The 17,260-nt window shown below is 35.4% G+C and overlaps 1 protein-coding gene and 1 non-coding gene across 8 annotated transcripts in view; one reads left to right on the plus strand and one right to left on the minus strand.

Moving 5' to 3' along the window:
* Positions 1 to 17,260, plus strand: part of Tut4 (terminal uridylyl transferase 4) — a 128,268-nt gene that overhangs the window by 76,809 nt on the left and 34,199 nt on the right. For all 7 annotated transcript variants that reach the window (XM_029539463.1, XM_029539461.1, XM_029539466.1 and 4 more), the window contains exons 12-16: positions 2,428 to 2,602; positions 3,248 to 3,942; positions 7,574 to 7,724; positions 11,024 to 11,110; positions 13,924 to 14,027. In XM_029539463.1, the coding sequence (XP_029395323.1) occupies positions 2,428 to 2,602; positions 3,248 to 3,942; positions 7,574 to 7,724; positions 11,024 to 11,110; positions 13,924 to 14,027 (1,212 nt within the window). The remainder of the gene's footprint in view (positions 1 to 2,427; positions 2,603 to 3,247; positions 3,943 to 7,573; positions 7,725 to 11,023; positions 11,111 to 13,923; positions 14,028 to 17,260) is intronic.
* Positions 12,728 to 12,832, minus strand: LOC115064275. Its single transcript, XR_003844119.1, has one exon. It is a non-coding gene; the product is annotated as a U6 spliceosomal RNA (small nuclear RNA).

Genomic DNA, 17,260 nt, shown 5'->3' on the forward strand with positions numbered 1-17,260 from the left:
CTTCAGTCCACCACAGTTGATTACCCCTTGGTGTAACTTCAGTCCACCACAGTTGATTACCCCTTGGTGTAACTTCAGTCCACCACAGTTGATTATCCCCTGGTGTAACTTCAGTCCACCACAGTTGATTACCCCTTGGTGTAACTTCAGTCCACCACAGTTGATTACCCCTTGGTGTAACTTCAGCCCACCACAGCTGATTATCCCCTGGTGTAACTTCAGTCCACCACAGCTGATTATCCCCTGGTGTTAACTTCAGCCCACCACAGTTGCTGCTGCTTAGTCTTTCTCAGTTTCCTTTGCTGATGTGTTCTTTTCCTCCCATCAGTTAATGCTGAAGTGCTACAAGCTTGGCTTATGATCTTTTTTTGATTTGTCTTCATTCTTTTGATAGGTTAAGTGCCTTCTGTAGGATGACAAGTACTCTGTTTTGAACTATGTAATTGTATGTCACTCCCTATTTAGTGTTGTCTTAGATATTTTTATGTATCTAAACTCAACTTTGGGTCTTATTCTCAAATTTGAAGTTTTTCATGTTTCATGATAGTATTTTGTCCTTTCAAGCACCCAGTTTAAAATTTCAGAAGCATCCTTTATTCCTGACTTTCATGAAAACTCTTTATCAAGTAATTCAGAAATCTTGAATCTTGTTATCTTTACTTCAAAGTATATCCAAAATTCCATCACTTTTCACCACATACAGTTAACTGTCCTGGTCCTAGCTAATTTCATTCTGGCCTGGATTTTTGCTATAGTCTAACAGATAATCCCTGCATGTACTCCCAGCCTTTATCTGTATTTAGCAACATAATAATCTGAGTGATTGTTAAAATGTTAAGTCAGATATTGCCCTGGTTTGTCCTTACACAAACATGGTTTAGTTGTTTTTCATCTCATTTAGTATAGAAAAAAGCCAGTATTTATTGGCTCACTCTTTGCTTCTTCTATTACACCAGTTTTCATTATTTTTTCTCTCCTCACCTTCCTTCCTGTGATGCTGAGAATCATCTGGTTTTCTTTTTTAAAGCTAGTCACCCTTTTGCGTTATGTTTATCTGTTCCCCATTCTTATAATACTTTCCTTTCCAATCAGGTTAGGATTCTTCAACAAAACTGATTTCTGAGACTGAGTTTAAACACTGTAAATTTTTTCTGTTCCTAGATTCCCATCTTCTTTGTTATGTTAAACCTCCCCCCCTCCCTGCATGGCACTTAGCTGCTTCTAACTTACTATTTAATTTACTTACCACTGTGTTTATTTTCTTTCTTGGGGAAGTAAGCTCCATGAAGACAAGCACCTTGGCTTCTTTCCAAAGAGTATTCCAAATCCCTCCTTAGTGTTTAGCTTTTACTGCTGCTGTCAAAAATCATCCGTCTGTAGAATAAGACTCTACCTTATCTGGGTGGAAGTATAATGTGGTGATTCAAAATACAGACATATAGCCGGGCAGTGGTGGCCCACGCCTTTAATCCCAGCACTTGGGAGGCAGAGGCAGGTGGATTTCTGAGTTTGAAGGCAGTCTGGTCTACAGAGTGAGTTCCAGGACAGCCAGAGCTATACAGAGAAACCATGTTTCGAAAAACCAAACCAAACCAAACCAAATCAAAACAACCCCACAGATACAGTAGCCAGGTAGCCAGGCATCGTCGGACAGACCCTTGCTTGGCAGTATGTGTTTCAAAGAATTGTTAATGTAGGTTTAGGTTTTAGAAGCATGAATAAGGATGGTAGCCATTATATGTTGTAAATATGAGTTTTCTTTATTATAATATCCCTAGCACAAATCTAGGTTCTAAAGAAAGTTTTACAGAATGACAATCTTTTTTAGTTTTTGAAAATAAATTTTGCAACAAGAAATTGTAATAGCTGTCCAGTAATTTACAACCTTGACTGTGCATGAGGTTCACTGTAAAGAGCTTTACAAGATTTAAAAGACTAGTGTGGTGCGTGTAATTTTAATATTTGGAAGGTTGTATCTAGCCTTTGTTACAGCATGAAACACACCTACTCAAAAAAACAAACATAAAAACCTATAAGGAATGGTGACATACCTCAGTGACAGAGCATTCGCTTAACATTGACAAGCCCCTAGGTTCTGTTCACAGTTTTCTCATCCCACACACTCACACATACAAATCCCCAGTCCTCAATCCAAATATGTCATATCAGTTAAATCAGATTCTTGGAGGTGATATGGAATTTCATGCTCACCTGGTGATTGTAATGTGCACTCATACTTGATAATCACTGGCTTAATGAAAAGAACACAGAATTCTTTGGATTTCTGTAATTCAAACTGATTGGTTGCTTTTTTTAAAAATGCTTTCTTTATGCCTGTTTTGAAAATATATACACTTAATTTTTCTTATCAATTTTTTGTATTTTATAGCTTTGAGAATCTTGAATTAAAAGTATTTTCTTTTCCAGTCTCCTTTAACATTGGAAGCACCAAATCGGGTTCCCCTGGGACAGTTGTGGTTGGAGCTGCTAAAATTTTACACACTGGATTTTGCTTTGGAGGAATATGTCATATGTGTACGGATACAAGATATTCTAACTAGAGAGAACAAAAACTGGCCTAAAAGGCGGATAGCCATTGAAGGTGAGATAATACATTGTACATGTGTGAACTATTTGTGTGTGTTCCCCATCATTTAACACTGAATCCTAAGCTTTCTTCCTTGTGTAAGCTAAAGAAAATGATGATTGATGTTGATTGGGTTTCATATCAACTTCCAAGTATATAATTATGCTATGACAAAAAACCAGATGTAGTTGTTCATGCCTGCAATTACAGCACTTCGAGTGCTTAGGCAGTTTGGCTTAGACTACAAGAGTGAGACTCTGGCTCAGAAAGGCACTATGACAAGAAATGAAATTTGTTAATGTGTTTACTGGAATTTGAAATGTTTCATTTGGTTACAGTATATCAGGGAAGCATAGTGATACAGATTCTCTTAATTTCTTGCTTGAAATTGTAATTGAGTTGAATGTAGCTAATTTCTTAAAATTAATATTTCCTTTTCCCCTTTTAATTTTATGGAAGAAAAGACACCACATTTGTTTTATTTCTGTTCTGTTTTCAAGAACTCACTAGGATCCTAGGCTAGAAAACCTTGGGAAAGTGTATTCTGTTGATAGTCTAGCAGTAAGATCTGTTTGTATAAGCATGGAAATGTAATTGCTAATGGAGACTAACTATTGATTCTTTTTTTTTTTCAAAACAAACAAACCAAAACAAAACTAGATCCATTTTCAGTCAAGAGGAATGTTGCACGGAGCTTAAACAGCCAGCTTGTATACGAATATGTTGTGGAGAGATTCAGGGCAGCTTACCGATATTTTGCCTGTCCTCAAAAGAAGGGTGGAACTAAATCTACAGTGGATCCTAAGAAAAAAGAGAAGGGGAAGCTAAGCAATAAGAAACCAGTGAAGTCTGATTGTTTGGCAACCAATTGTTGCATTCTTGGGGAAAGTACAGAAAAAGTAAATATGGAAAGAGGCCAGCCTGCTAAACATGATGAAATGGAGTTTACATCTCAGAGATGTATTGTTGATAATGACAGTTTATTGGTAAATGAACTAGGTTTGGCTGACCATGGACAAGATTCTTCATCTCTTTCTACTGCCAGTGGAGGCAGTGACTTACAGCAAAAATCAGCTGAGAAACAAGGTGATTTAACACCTTCAGAAACTTCTTTAAAGAAGGAACTCAGCCAGTGTAATTGCATTGGGACCCCTGATGGAGCTGAATCTGCTGGAACAGACTGCAGATCAAACTTAGAAATGGAGAGTTCACATCAGATTGTGTGCAACAACGTATCTGCTACCTCTTGCAACTGCAAAGCTTCAGAAGTTGCTTCTGACCTTGTTGATGATGATAACCTCCCCTCCCAGGAATTATATTATGTCTTTGATAAGTTCATTTTAACCTCTGGCAAGGTAGGATACAGTAAACAATTTGGAAAACTTTATGGTTATGTATGACTACTGATAGTTTTTAGATTTATAAATAGTAACATAAAATAGCTTCTGTGCTTGATTTGGGATCATATTTTGGTATATATCTTTTATTTACATTTTCTCCTATAATTGCAGTTATTTTATTTTATTTTTGTTTTATGTACATTGATGTTTTGCCTACATGTATGTATGTGTGAGAGTGTTAGATCTCCTGGAACAAGAGTTACAGACAGTTGTCAGCTGCCATGTGTGTGCTGAGAATTGAATTGAATTTCTTGGAAGAGCAGCCAATGCTCTTAACTTCTGAGCCATCTCTCTAGCACTATAGTTACAGTAGTTACAGTAAAATAGAGCATATAAAAATATAAGAATGTATCAGTGCTCTACTTGTAGTTGGCACTATTTCTTTATAGATAAAATGATTTATATGCAATTATGAAATTCAGATTAGCAAAACAATATGTGTGTGTATGTAAATGGTTTGGGTTTTTTTATTTGTTTTGTTTGTTTTTCTTGCTTCTGCCTCCTGAGTGCTGGGAATAAAGGTATGCGCAATAACAAAGCAATATATATTTTATAGTTCTGGGCATACACACACACACACACACACACACACACCCCACATATATGGAGTTATTTTTCTATTTAAAAAGAAGGCAAAGTTAAATTTTAATAATTTTTTTCTCTTTTTTTTTTGTAGTGGAGATGTATAACTATATTGGAAAGTTGTAGGTGAAACTATGAACAAGAGTCAAAAAGTGGAGAATCTAGATTATGTTCTAATACTGAAATTTTCTGAACTTTTTAATAGTAATATCCTTTATGAATTATAGGACTACCATTTTTGTTCATTTGTTTGTTAAAGATTTATTTATTTTGTATATGTAAGTACACTGTTGTCTTGAGACACACCAGAAGAGAGCAGTATTTCTTTTTTTGAAAAAATCTGTTTAGTTGGGACTGGAGAGATGACTAGATGGTTGTCTTAGGGTTTCTATTCCTGCACAAACATTATGACCAAGAAGCAAGTTGGGGAGGAAAGGGTTTATTCAGCTTGCATTTCCACACTGCTGTTCATCACCAAAGGAAGTTAGGAACTCAAGCAGGTCAGGAAGCAGGAGCTGATGCAGAGTCCATGGTGGGATGTTCCTTACTGGCTTGCTTCCCCTGGCTTGCTTAGCTTGCTCTCTTATAGAACCCAAGACTACCAGCCCGGGGACGGTACCACCCACAATGGACCCTACCCTCTAGATCACTAATAGAGAAAATGCCTTACAGTTGGATCTCATGGAGACATCTCCTCACCTGAAGCCTTTTTAACTCCAGTGTGTGTTAAGTTGACACACGAAACCAGCCAGTACAGTGGTTAAGAGCACTGGCAGCTTTTGTGGAGGATCTCCTTGTTAGTTCACCTCATATCTCTAGTTTCAGGGAACAACATTCCCTTTTGCCTTCTGTGGGCACTGCACACAGGTGTGTATACATATACCCAGGTGCATGCACATATGCATATGAAAAAGTTTAAAAATCTATTAAGATTGAATTTTTAAAACCTTTTTATTTTATGTATATGGGTATTTTGTCTACATGTGTATCTTGCATGACAGATACCCTGAGAGGCCAGAAGAGGATATTGGGTCCCCTGGAACTGGTGTTAACAAAGATGGTTGTGAACTGCCATGTGTGTTCTAAGAATCGAATCCAGGATACTCTGCAACAGCAGCTAGTGCTCTGAACTGCTGAACTATCACTCTAGCCGAGATTGATATTTGAAAAGGCTATATATACTACACACACACACACACACACACACACACACACACACACACCCCTACCTTGATGTGTTAGAAATAAGTCAACACCTATGAAATGGTGACCACTGATAATGTTGTAAGTGTATCTATCATCTCAAAAAGTATCTTTTCCCTTTTGTGGTGAATATAATTTTCTAACGAAAGTTTAAGACTATAATACAGTATTAATCGTAGACCTAGACAACAGTGGATTTCTAGAACTTGTTTATTTTGCATAAATAAAATTTCATACCTTTTGTCTCAAACTTCCTACTTTTTTCTCCTCCATCCAAGCAATATTTCTTTATTCTGTGTATATACATATGTATTTTGCATATTATTCAGGTCACAGTATTTAGTTATATAGATTGTTCAAAATAAAATGGCAGATTTTTAGAAGAACTTCGTAGAGAATTACAGTTTACATTTCTTATATTTTATTCCGCCTTCCCTAAATTTATGCTAAGGTATGTCCTATATCTTCTAATTGTGCTTTACTAATATCAGTAACTTAAGTCTATTGTGGCTAGGTGTGCCAGCACTTGGAAGGGTGAAATGGGGGAGATTGTACGTTTAAGATCTGCTTGGACCATATAACTAATTTTGAGTCTATCCTGACCTACCAAATAATACTGTTTTTCAATAGGAAAGAATCTCTTTTTAAAAACAAAAGAATGCTTTAAAATATTGATAGCTGGACATAGTTGTGCATGCCTTTAATCCCAGTACTTGGGAGACAGCTCCAGGTGGATCTCTGTGAGTTGGAGTTCATCTACGTAGTGAGTCCTAGAACATCCAGAGCTATATAGTGGGGCTTTGTCTCAAAAAACAGAAAAGAAAAGCTAATAGAAATTCCTATGATACTCTTAATTACATATCCACATGATTTTAATTGTTTATGGTGTTGTGGTTTCCCTAGAAGTTTCTGTATATAATCTGTTGTTTAGGTGTTTTCAATTTTATGTGTATGAGTATTTGCCTACATGTTTGTATATGCACTACATGTGTGTTTGATGTCTAAGAGGTTTGTCTGTTCCCCTGGGGCTGGAGTTACAAATGGTTTTGAGCTGTTTTGTGGGTTCTAGGAATCAAGTCCAGGTTCTCTACAAGACCACCACTCTTTAATCCTGAGCCGCCTCTCCAGTCCCCTTTGTATAATTTGAGTCAGAGTTTATGGCTAGGTAAATGTCTAAGCTAATATTGAAGGGAAACTTTTTAGGTACACGTAGTAACAATGAGGGTACAGGTATCTTCCTTATACATGTGTGCGTTTTGTAACTTGTTGGCTTAAGTGTTTACTACTTAACTCATGTTTCTGGTGTCTTTCAAAGGCCTTGGGTTCCATTCCCAACACCTATGCAATACTTCACAGTCACTTGTAGCTCTGGTTTCTGTGGATACAATTCCTTCTAACCTCAGGGAACCAGCTTGCAAATGGTACCTACACCTGTAGGCCAAACACTCATACACATAAAATAAAGACGATGATTGTGTTGGGGAAAAAACCCAGACAAATAAATAAATATATTAAATATGCTTTCTTTTGGGAGGTGATCAAGTTGTTTGAATAATACAAACCTTTTGTATTGTCTACTAATTTCTGAGTAAACTGTTTATTAGTAATTTTAATGGGAGAGGAAAGCAGTTAAAACAAATTTTTATATTAATTGCATTTCATAACTTTTTACAAAAATCTGAATTGAGTAGGTTATCTGAAATGAGTTAACTACATAGTGTTTGTTGCTATATTTTTGGATCTGCTTTCTAAGTGATGAAATAACTTAAAAGTTCATTATTTTTTTTTAACCATTATTTAGCCGCCAACAATAGTATGCAGCATCTGCAAAAAGGATGGCCATTCAAAAAATGATTGCCCAGAGGATTTCAGGAAAATTGATCTAAAACCTCTACCACCAATGACAAACCGATTTCGAGAAATACTTGATTTAGTATGTAAAAGATGTTTTGGTAAGTGTTTGGTATTATAACTACTTTAAGTACATTATTAGATATTGAATATTTATTTTTTCATTTAAAACAATTTTTTAGTTTTGTTTGGTCAGTGCTAGGATTAAAGTGATATGCTTCCATGCCTATTTGATAACACATGTTCTTAAATCGGCTTTATTAAGGTATTTTATTGTTTATACTTGTGGGTGTAACCCAATATAACTTGTTGGAGCTGTGTCTCTGACATAAGCTCATCAGTGTGTGGAGTTTATTTGTGTTTTAGGTTTCTTTTTGAGGGGACTACAAGATACTCCAAGCTCATTGTATATATTTTCTGACTTAGTATTAGAGTTGGACTTTTCTCCAAGGTATCCTAATTTCTTTCATTGGAGAATAGTATTAGGATTCAAGATGTGAATATAAGTTGTTCTATTTTTTTGTTGTTGTTTTGTTTTTGAGACAGAGTCTCCCTTTGTAGTCTGTGCCTCCTGAGTGCTGTGATTAGTGGTTTGTGCTACCACACCCATCATGTGTACTTATTACTGGAATGTTGTTGATTGTAAGCTCTCTCAGAGCAAGAAAATCAGTGTGTTAGAATTTTACCTACAAAATTTTCTGTATGCAATCATCTTTATGTTAGCCTAAACATGATTTCACAGAATTTCCTGTTCTGAACCATTACATTTTTAATTTTTTTTCTCTTCTCCAGTAAGGGGAAACCTGCTTCTCACAATCTGCTACTAAAAATTACTTGTTTTATTTTAATACCATCTGTATTATCAGTATGAGAACTGTGAAACAACTCTTTAGAAGTAGCATATTCAGAATTGAGTGCCTGCATATAGTTTCTTTTGGCTTTAAACTTACAGATTGTACTCATTGTCCTTTTTTTCCTCTTAGATTGCTGTTTGTGTTTTTGTCTGTAGAGCCCTGGGTGTCCTGGAACTCACTATATAGACCATGCTTACGTTCATTTTCATGAGCTTTTCATACATTTATAAAATAGATTCTTTCATCACAATCTGCATTCCATCCTGAGATCCTGTGATCTCATACTATTTTGTAAAATTTGTAGAGTTTAAAACAGTTATATTTTTTATCGATTTTTTTTTTTTTTTAAAGCTTTCTATGGGTTTACATGGAATATTTGTAAATACAGTTTGTTCTTATTCACTTCTGTTCACTCTTGGTGCTGCAGTTCTCTGTGATTTTTTTTGTGTTAGCATTTAATCATGTTAAGGCAACCTCAGAGGAATCAACTTAAAAGAAAAATAGGTTTATTTTGGTTCAGAGTTTAAGGGATTTAGTCTAGGACCTATTTGGTTTTGTCAACTTTGTGCCTATGATAAAGCAGTAACAAAAATGTATTGTGTAGCAAAATCATTTTTCTTTGCTGTGTAGAAGAGAAGAGGAAGTGGATAGGATTCTAGTATTTCCCCTCTTCAAGGACATGTCTCCTCTGACTGCAGACTTCCTACTATTATTATACCTCTTAAAGACTCCATTTCAGTAGCATGCTGGTCTAGGACAAAGTCTCATTTTAACACAAGTTGTTAACTAAATCATAACATATATATCTGTGGGCTGGTGAGATGGCTCAGTGGGTAAGAGCACCCGACTGCTCTTCCAAAGGTCCAGAGTTCAAATNCCCTCTTCTGGAGTGTCTGAAGACAGCTACAGTGTACTTACATATAATAAATAAATAAATCTTTAAAAAAACAAAACAAAACAAAACATATATGTCTGTTATATAGAATACTTTTACAGCCCCAAACCAACAAAACAAAACAAAACAAAACAAAAACCTTAGGGCTGGAGAGATGGCTCAGCGGGTAAGAGCACTCACTGACTGCTCTTCCGAAGGTCCTGAGTTCAATTCCCAGCAACCACATGGTGGCTCATAACCACTCGTAATGGGATCTCATGCCCTCTTCTGGTGTGTCTGAAGACAGCTACAGTGTACTTACATATAATAATAAATAAATATTTGGGCCAGAGTGAGCGGGGCTGGAGCAAGCAGAGGTCCTCAGTTCAATTCTCAGAAACCACATGATGGCTCACAACCATCTGCACAGCTACAGTGTATTCATACACTAAATAAATAAATAAGGGGACTGGAGAGATGGCTCAGCGGTTAAGAGCACCAACTGCTCTTCTGAAGGTCCTGAGTTCAATTCCCAGCAACCACATGGTGGGTTACAACCATCCATAACAAGATCTGGCACCCTCTTCTGGAGTTTCTGAAGACAGCTACAGTGCATTATTTACATAATAAATAAATAAATAAATAAATCTTAAAAACCCTGAAACTTTATTATTTTGTTTTCCCTTTCTACTGTAAATACTCATGTATTTACTTTTTATTATTATTTCATTTTTATTTTAAAAATTATTTTATGCATATGGGTATTTTGACTGCAAGTATATCTATATTCCAATTTGTGCAGAAACCGCAGAGGCTAGAGTACGGAGGGTCCTATGTGCTGTGATATGCCCATTTCTTTCATATAACTAAGTAAATAAACATTACTCCAACAAAAGAAAGAAAGGATACCCTGGAACTGGAGTTACAAATAGTTGTGAGCCAGTATGGGAGTCCAGGAGATTGAACCTGGGTCCCCTGGAGAAGTAGCTAATGCTCTTAACCACAAAGCCATCACTCCAGCCTGTTACATTTCCATTCATAAAAGTAAATGCTGATTTAGTTAATGATAACAGACTTTTAAGTAAATTCTTACACTATTTTCATTGCTATGTAGAGATCTGAGGATGTATCTGGAGAAGGAGTGAGGGACACATATTCTTAAGACATTTGTATGATCCCGTTGGGAAGGAAAAAGTCATACAAATGAAGACTGGGAAACTGCAAGAACTTTAGAAAATGACTCGCTAGTGTCAGGCAATTTGAAATAGTAGAGAAAGTCAATCAAGGTGAGGTGTCAAGGTTGCAGAGAGGTAGATTAATTTGTAGGGAACTTGGAAATCTTGACAAGATTTAAGTGGGTGCTTTAGTAACTGAATGCATTGAGATGGAGGAAAATAAGGGAAAGAGCTAAATATCTGAAGAAAACAGTATTAATTAAGTTTTCAAAGGGTAAATGCATGTGTAGAATATAGGGGAGATTATCATGTAAAATATACATATGTGCTTTAAGGATTTCTTCTTTGTCTCTTTGCCTATTCTCTATTTTCATTTATGGGTTTAAAGTCATAAAGGTAAATAATCAGTAAAAATATTGACAGTCAAAATTTTTAGGTTAAAAACCTGAAAAAATTTTTATATTCTATTCTCATGTTTCTTTTTCTCTTTAATATAGATGAATTATCACCGCCTTGTTCTGAACAACACAACAGGGAACAAATTTTAATTGGCTTGGAAAAATTTATTCAAAAAGAATATGATGGTATGTCATAGGCTAAAAGTTGGTTGTTATTGCTACTGTAATCACATAGTTTTGAGTTTGATTCACTTAAAAATGTTTAACTGTTATATGTTATATACTATTCTAGTCTCTGTGTGTTACTAATAAAAGAGATAAAAGTTGCTCTTATGAGGAGTATATTTAAGACAGGATAGTAGTCAAGTTAAGAGATAAATATAAATATTTCAGTAAATATTAAATATTAAAAGTATTGTGATAAAAGAAGTGACAGGTTGGGTAGTAAATCCCTCATGAGGTAGCATTTGAGTTGAGTGTGAATAATATGAAGGAACATTATATGAATTATATGAATTCCCAGAGAGAACATTATGTAAAGAAAGGGTAGATTCCAAGACTTCGATTATATCTGATGTGTTTAGAGACCACCTGGGAGGTCCAGTTTGTTTGGAATGGAATATGCAAGATAGGTTGTAAATAGAAAGACAAGGACATAGAGATATTTTAAGGACTAGATCATTAGAACCTTTTGGACATTGATAGAAGGACTTTTCATTTAATGAAAGCCATGTAGAATTTGTAGCATTAAATGATACGATCTCAGTGAACAGATTGTAGCACTATGAGAGTACAAGCAAGAACATTGCAGAGAACTGCGACATAAGTACAGATGAAGCACAGTAGTGCCGGAGGTAAGTGGTCAGAATCGGGTTATGTTTGAAGATAGAACTAACAGGAATTGCTGAAGCATGTCTAATGTAAAGGAAAGAAAGAAACCATGCATGATATAAAATGAAGGCTTTTGCTCCAAAATACCAGAATAGACAAGTTTTGTTTGTTTTGTTTTGTTTTGTTTTGTAGTATGAGAATGAAGAATCAGGAATTTTGTGATTAAATGTTTTAGAAAAGGATATTTATAGTAATTTATATAGGGCTGGAGAGATGCCTTACTAGGTAGTGTTTGTAATTCTGAGTTTTATTCCCAGAATCAATATAAAAACACAGGGTCTGGAAAGATGGCTCAGTGGCTGAGAACACTTCTTCCAGAGAACCTGAATTTGGTTCTTAGTACTAGTATTCAGTAGACTATCTATAACTCTAGCTCTAGGAGATTCAACACTCTCTTTTGGTCTCTACAGGGACTTGCATGCTTGTGTACATACATGTACCCATGTGTGCACACATTTGTAACTAGAGTACTGGAGAGGCAATGTGAGGTCCTGTTCCTAGTGCTCACTAATCAACTATCGTAGCCTTACTGATGAGGGCCAGGCTAATCTTAAGTCTCTCCACTTCCTTTTAAATAAAACTCAACATTCAATTTTATTTGATCGTCATTGCCTCTTTTTTATGAATATATTATATATCTGAAAATTAAGATCTCATGCTTTGCAGTATTTTATACTGAAAATACTTTAAAGAATATTTTGTTTTAGTAGATTTCAAAGTAAAACTCCTAAAAGTCTGGACCTCTCAGGCTGGTGAGATGACTCATTGGGTAAAAGTGCTCAGCCTGAATTTGATCCCCTAGACCCAGGAGGCAGATGGAGACAACCAACTTCTGTGAATTGTTTTCTGCCTTCCATACATATGTGCTGTGGCACACACATGTACATGTACAAATAAAGTTTTAAAAATTAAAAATACATGGATTATATCACAAATTTATATGCCATCTTTGCAGAGGCCTAGCTAATCTCTATATTGTTTCAGTGATGTTATATGTGCTGCTGAACTGCTGAGCCCTTTAGCTTCTTTTATCTTTCTTCGTTATCATTGAAATGTAATCAGTATTACATGGAAGGATTGTTTTCAGAGCATGAGATTTGTTGTCTAACTATGTAATTAAGGGCCGGTGAGATGGCTCAGCAGGTGAAGGCACTTGCCACCAAGTCTGACAATCTGAGTTCAGTCTCTGGGACCTACATAGTAAAAAAAGACATCCAACCCAGACAAGTTGTCTTCTGTCTAGATATGCATATTGCATGCCTCCACTAATAAATTCATAAATTTAAATGTGTACTTAAACTTGTAAGTTACAACTTGTTTGAGAGAGTGTTATTGAAGAACTCTTAAACGAGAAGGAACAATTGTAACAGGATTTATATCTAGTGAATTGAACTGAATATGGGAGGAAAATTAACCCTATATATTGAGGTGATAATTTAAAAGTACTTGAATTGTACACTGAAAGCACTAGTTTAAAGAGATGAGTTATCAAATATTGAGCTTAATCTTTGGTACTCGTTTTGAAGAACATTAGATGGTAGATGGTTGAGTTGTCATACCTTCCTGGTGAGTATCTAAATAGTAATACTCTTTGCTGAGAGTTGGTGTATTAGTTATTTGCCTCCTTGCTTTGACAAAAATACCTGAAAAGAACACTTTTAAGGAAGGATGGAAGGATTTATTTTGGCTTACAGTTTCAAAGATTAGGGTCTTTCATGGCAGCAGGAGCAGGGCACAGTGTGTCCAGGTAGGAAGCAGGAAATGGTGAATAATGATAGGTACTCTACCTCAGATATCATAATCTAGATAATTTCTCATAAACATGTTTAGTGATTCCTCCATAAAACTGACTTATATCAACTTCATTAATCACATTTGGTATTATAGGATTAATAGTCGGTCTGAGTGAAGTAGATAGTTTACACCTATACAATTTATGATATGTTGAAAAGAAAGAACAGTTAGCTGCTTGGATGTAACACCCTAAGGAAAAGATCCTGGCTAGGGTTGGATGTTTTGGAATTGCTCAGTGTTTCATTTATGTTAAGCTATTAGTAGATGTTAGATGACTCCTCTAACCTACTCATTGACTTGTTTTCCTGAGCTAGAAAAAGCAAGATTGTGCTTATTTGGTTCTTCTAAGAATGGATTTGGATTCCGAGATAGTGATCTGGATATTTGTATGACTCTGGAAGGCCATGAAAATGCAGAGGTAAGTAGTATTTGGAAAGGATTTGAAAGTTTGTTTTCATCTTATAGTAAATTTGTTTTAGTTCCATGTGTGATATTTATTATACATGGTATGATTCTTTTTATCAGTGTGTAAGTAGTAGTGCTTGAGATGCAGAAGCATTAGCATTATCAATTCAGAAGAAACTCAAACTCGGCTCCTATGGAAACCTATTTTTTTAAAAAAATGTTCAGAATTAAAATAAATAAATTTAATATTATGTTTTAATGTAACAACTAGGTCTCTGAGACTTACAAATGTCTTGAAATGAATTGGGTGAATAAGTTAGTTTACCATTTAAGTTGGAATTTTTTTTTTATTAAAACCAATGAGAAACTGGTACTTCTGCTTGGTAGTAAGCAAATAATAGTCGTTCATCTCCCCCTCCCCGCTCCCCCACTCCCGTGTTATATACTGTTTTCCTCTCTCTGTGTTACGTACTTTGTAAGTAGAAAATACAGGTAGTCATCTAATTTATAAATGGATTATACTGTCCCCCCTCACTGTTATGTATGCTGTAAGTAGAAAATACAGGTAATCATCTAACATAAATAGATTCTATCCTGAAAATTAATTATAATTTTGAAGCACTGATATTTTTTCCATAGAAGAAATATTCTAATGATTGAGGGTTAGAAACTTTATTTTGGGTGAGATGGGAAAGTAACATCTGTTGAGTTGCTGTATACACTTATACATGCCTTATCTTTTTTCATCCACTTTGAGGTAGATATAATTACCCATTTTCTCAGTGTATCACTTTCTGTTAAGGAGACTGAAGCTTTGAAAGACAAACTGGGGGCTCTAGAGATGGTACAACAGGTAAAGATGCTTGTTTCTAAGCCTGACAATATATATTTGATCTTGAGATTCACATGTTTGAAGAAGGGAAGTAGCTTTAGTAGGTTGTTCTCTGACCTACATATGTGCTGTTGATGTTCCCACTTCTTCCATACAAGTAAATAAATAAACAAACATTAATAACAACAAAAGAAAGGAAGGAAGAAATGAAAGAAAGAGAGAGATAAAGAGAGAAAGAAAGAAAAAAGAAAAGAAAGGAAGAAAGAAGGAAAGGAGGAAAGAAAATGAAAAGACAAACTGGTTTATTTAACTTCACGTCACTCACCTCTAAATGGTGGGCCAGCATTTGTGTCTAGGGCTGTGTAGTCATGGATTTACGCTCTTTTATTATATCTCACTGCCTTTTTGTAATTTTTTTAGCCCATAATATAACAGAATATAATATTAATAGTGGTATAGAACCGAACCAATACTTTCCGATGTTGAAAGCTTTCTGAATAAACTTGAGATGGAAACAGCCATTTTCTTCAGTGTGAGTCTCAGCAGTTGGGATGGGCAAACTTTCTTCTTTAGATTCTAGACTTTGGTCATGTGAATGAGAGTGTCTAAGCTCCAGTGAAGGAAGGAACTAACTGGGTAGGGGAAAAGTGTCTCAAGCCATTGTTAGAGCAATTAGAAAAGGAGTGGACCCTTGTAGAGATCTTTCTCCAATGTGTCTGTTAGCTTTATTTTATCAATAATCCTGTGTCTCAGATAAAACATAGTGACTACAGTACTGCCAGTACAATAAGCTATTTATTTTGGTTTCATTTTTATCTGTGCTGTGCTGTACTATAATCTGCTATGCTATTGCTCTGCTACATTATGATAGGGTATCATATAGACCAATATGACCTACAACTTCTTACCCTCCTGACTCCTAATCCCATGTATTCCTATAGATTGAACCCAGAACTGTGTATGCTAGTTGAGCATTCTGTACCTGTGCCATATTCCCAGTCCTGCTGTTGGTATTTATGTTTCAAAATGGGTACCATTGGTAAGATTGGAACAAGACCAAGCCTTTTTGTCATCTGTAGTAGTATCAATATACTTATTGTTAGAAGATAATTCATAACGTGGAGAGATTGCTTAGCAGTTAAAAGTGTGTATTATTTACTCTTCCAAAGAACCCAAGTTTGTATCTTAGCACCAAGTCAGGCAGCTTAAAAACCATCTGTAACTCCAGTTCCAGGGGATTGAAGACCTTGAGCCTCCTTAGGCACCCAAACATGTAGCACATACACATGCACGTGCATACCCACCTATCCATACTCATATATACATGATTAAAAAATAAATCTTAAAGGAAGGAATCCAGCAGAATAGTGCAGATGTGTGTTCCTGAGGCAGATCTTCCAGAAAATGATTTTAAAATCAGTAAATTAGTAGGCCTAGAGTAAAGACAGCAGTGATGTCTTATGTGTCTTTGTTTCTGACTCTAACCTTTGACAGTCATTAAAAAATAATAATGTGTACACATGTGTGAGAACAAAAACTTTTGGAATCGGAAAGAGAGATTTAGATGTCTTTGTTAACTTTAATGTCTAGGCTTTAATTGTAATATGTGTTGGGAAGTTGAAGACAATCATAAAGAGTAAAATATTTTATTCTGTATAAGCTATTAAATCTTTAGAACTTTATCAGAATTGTATATTTTACACAATAAAGAACAGTTACCTCTGATTTTAGTGTATGTGAATTAGTAACTAATGATTCCTTTGAAATCCCCATATTTAGGTGCATATATTCTCTCGTAATGATAGGATATATGTATGTTGAATATGTATAAAAGTGGTTTGATAATGATGACTGGTATTGATTTATTTTAATAGTCTTTCCGTAATACAGCTAATTTATAAAGGCATTACTTTCTATGTCCTATTTTGTTTTTTATTGCCAAACCAATTTTGCTGTCTCTGCTTTAAAAAAAAAAAAAAACAAACCACATTTAAATTTGCAGAGGGATAAATTTCCTATAATAAGTTGGTGCTGTAGTAGTATGATTATGTTTACATTCTTCATCAACAAAATAATACTAGGAACTTGAGGTAGGGTACATGCAGCACTTGCAGGGATGGAAAAGGCCAAGAGTAGCCTGGTTCACAAGAGTTTTCCAGAAGAGCCAGGGCTACATAGAGAGACACTGTCTCAAAAACACAAAATTTAACAAAACCCACCGAGTATATAATGATGATAAAGACAACAATGATGATGATGATGATGATGATGATGATGATGATGATGATGATGATAAAACAGCTTTTTTAAAAAAAACCGCTGGTGAGATGGCTCAGTGGGTAAGAGCACCCGACTGCTCTTCCAAAGGTCCGGAGTTCAAATCCCAGCAACCACATGGTGGCTCACAACCATCC

This window comes from Mus pahari, chromosome 6 (assembly GCF_900095145.1).
Source record: "Mus pahari chromosome 6, PAHARI_EIJ_v1.1, whole genome shotgun sequence".
Classification (NCBI taxonomy): Eukaryota; Metazoa; Chordata; class Mammalia; order Rodentia; family Muridae; genus Mus; species Mus pahari.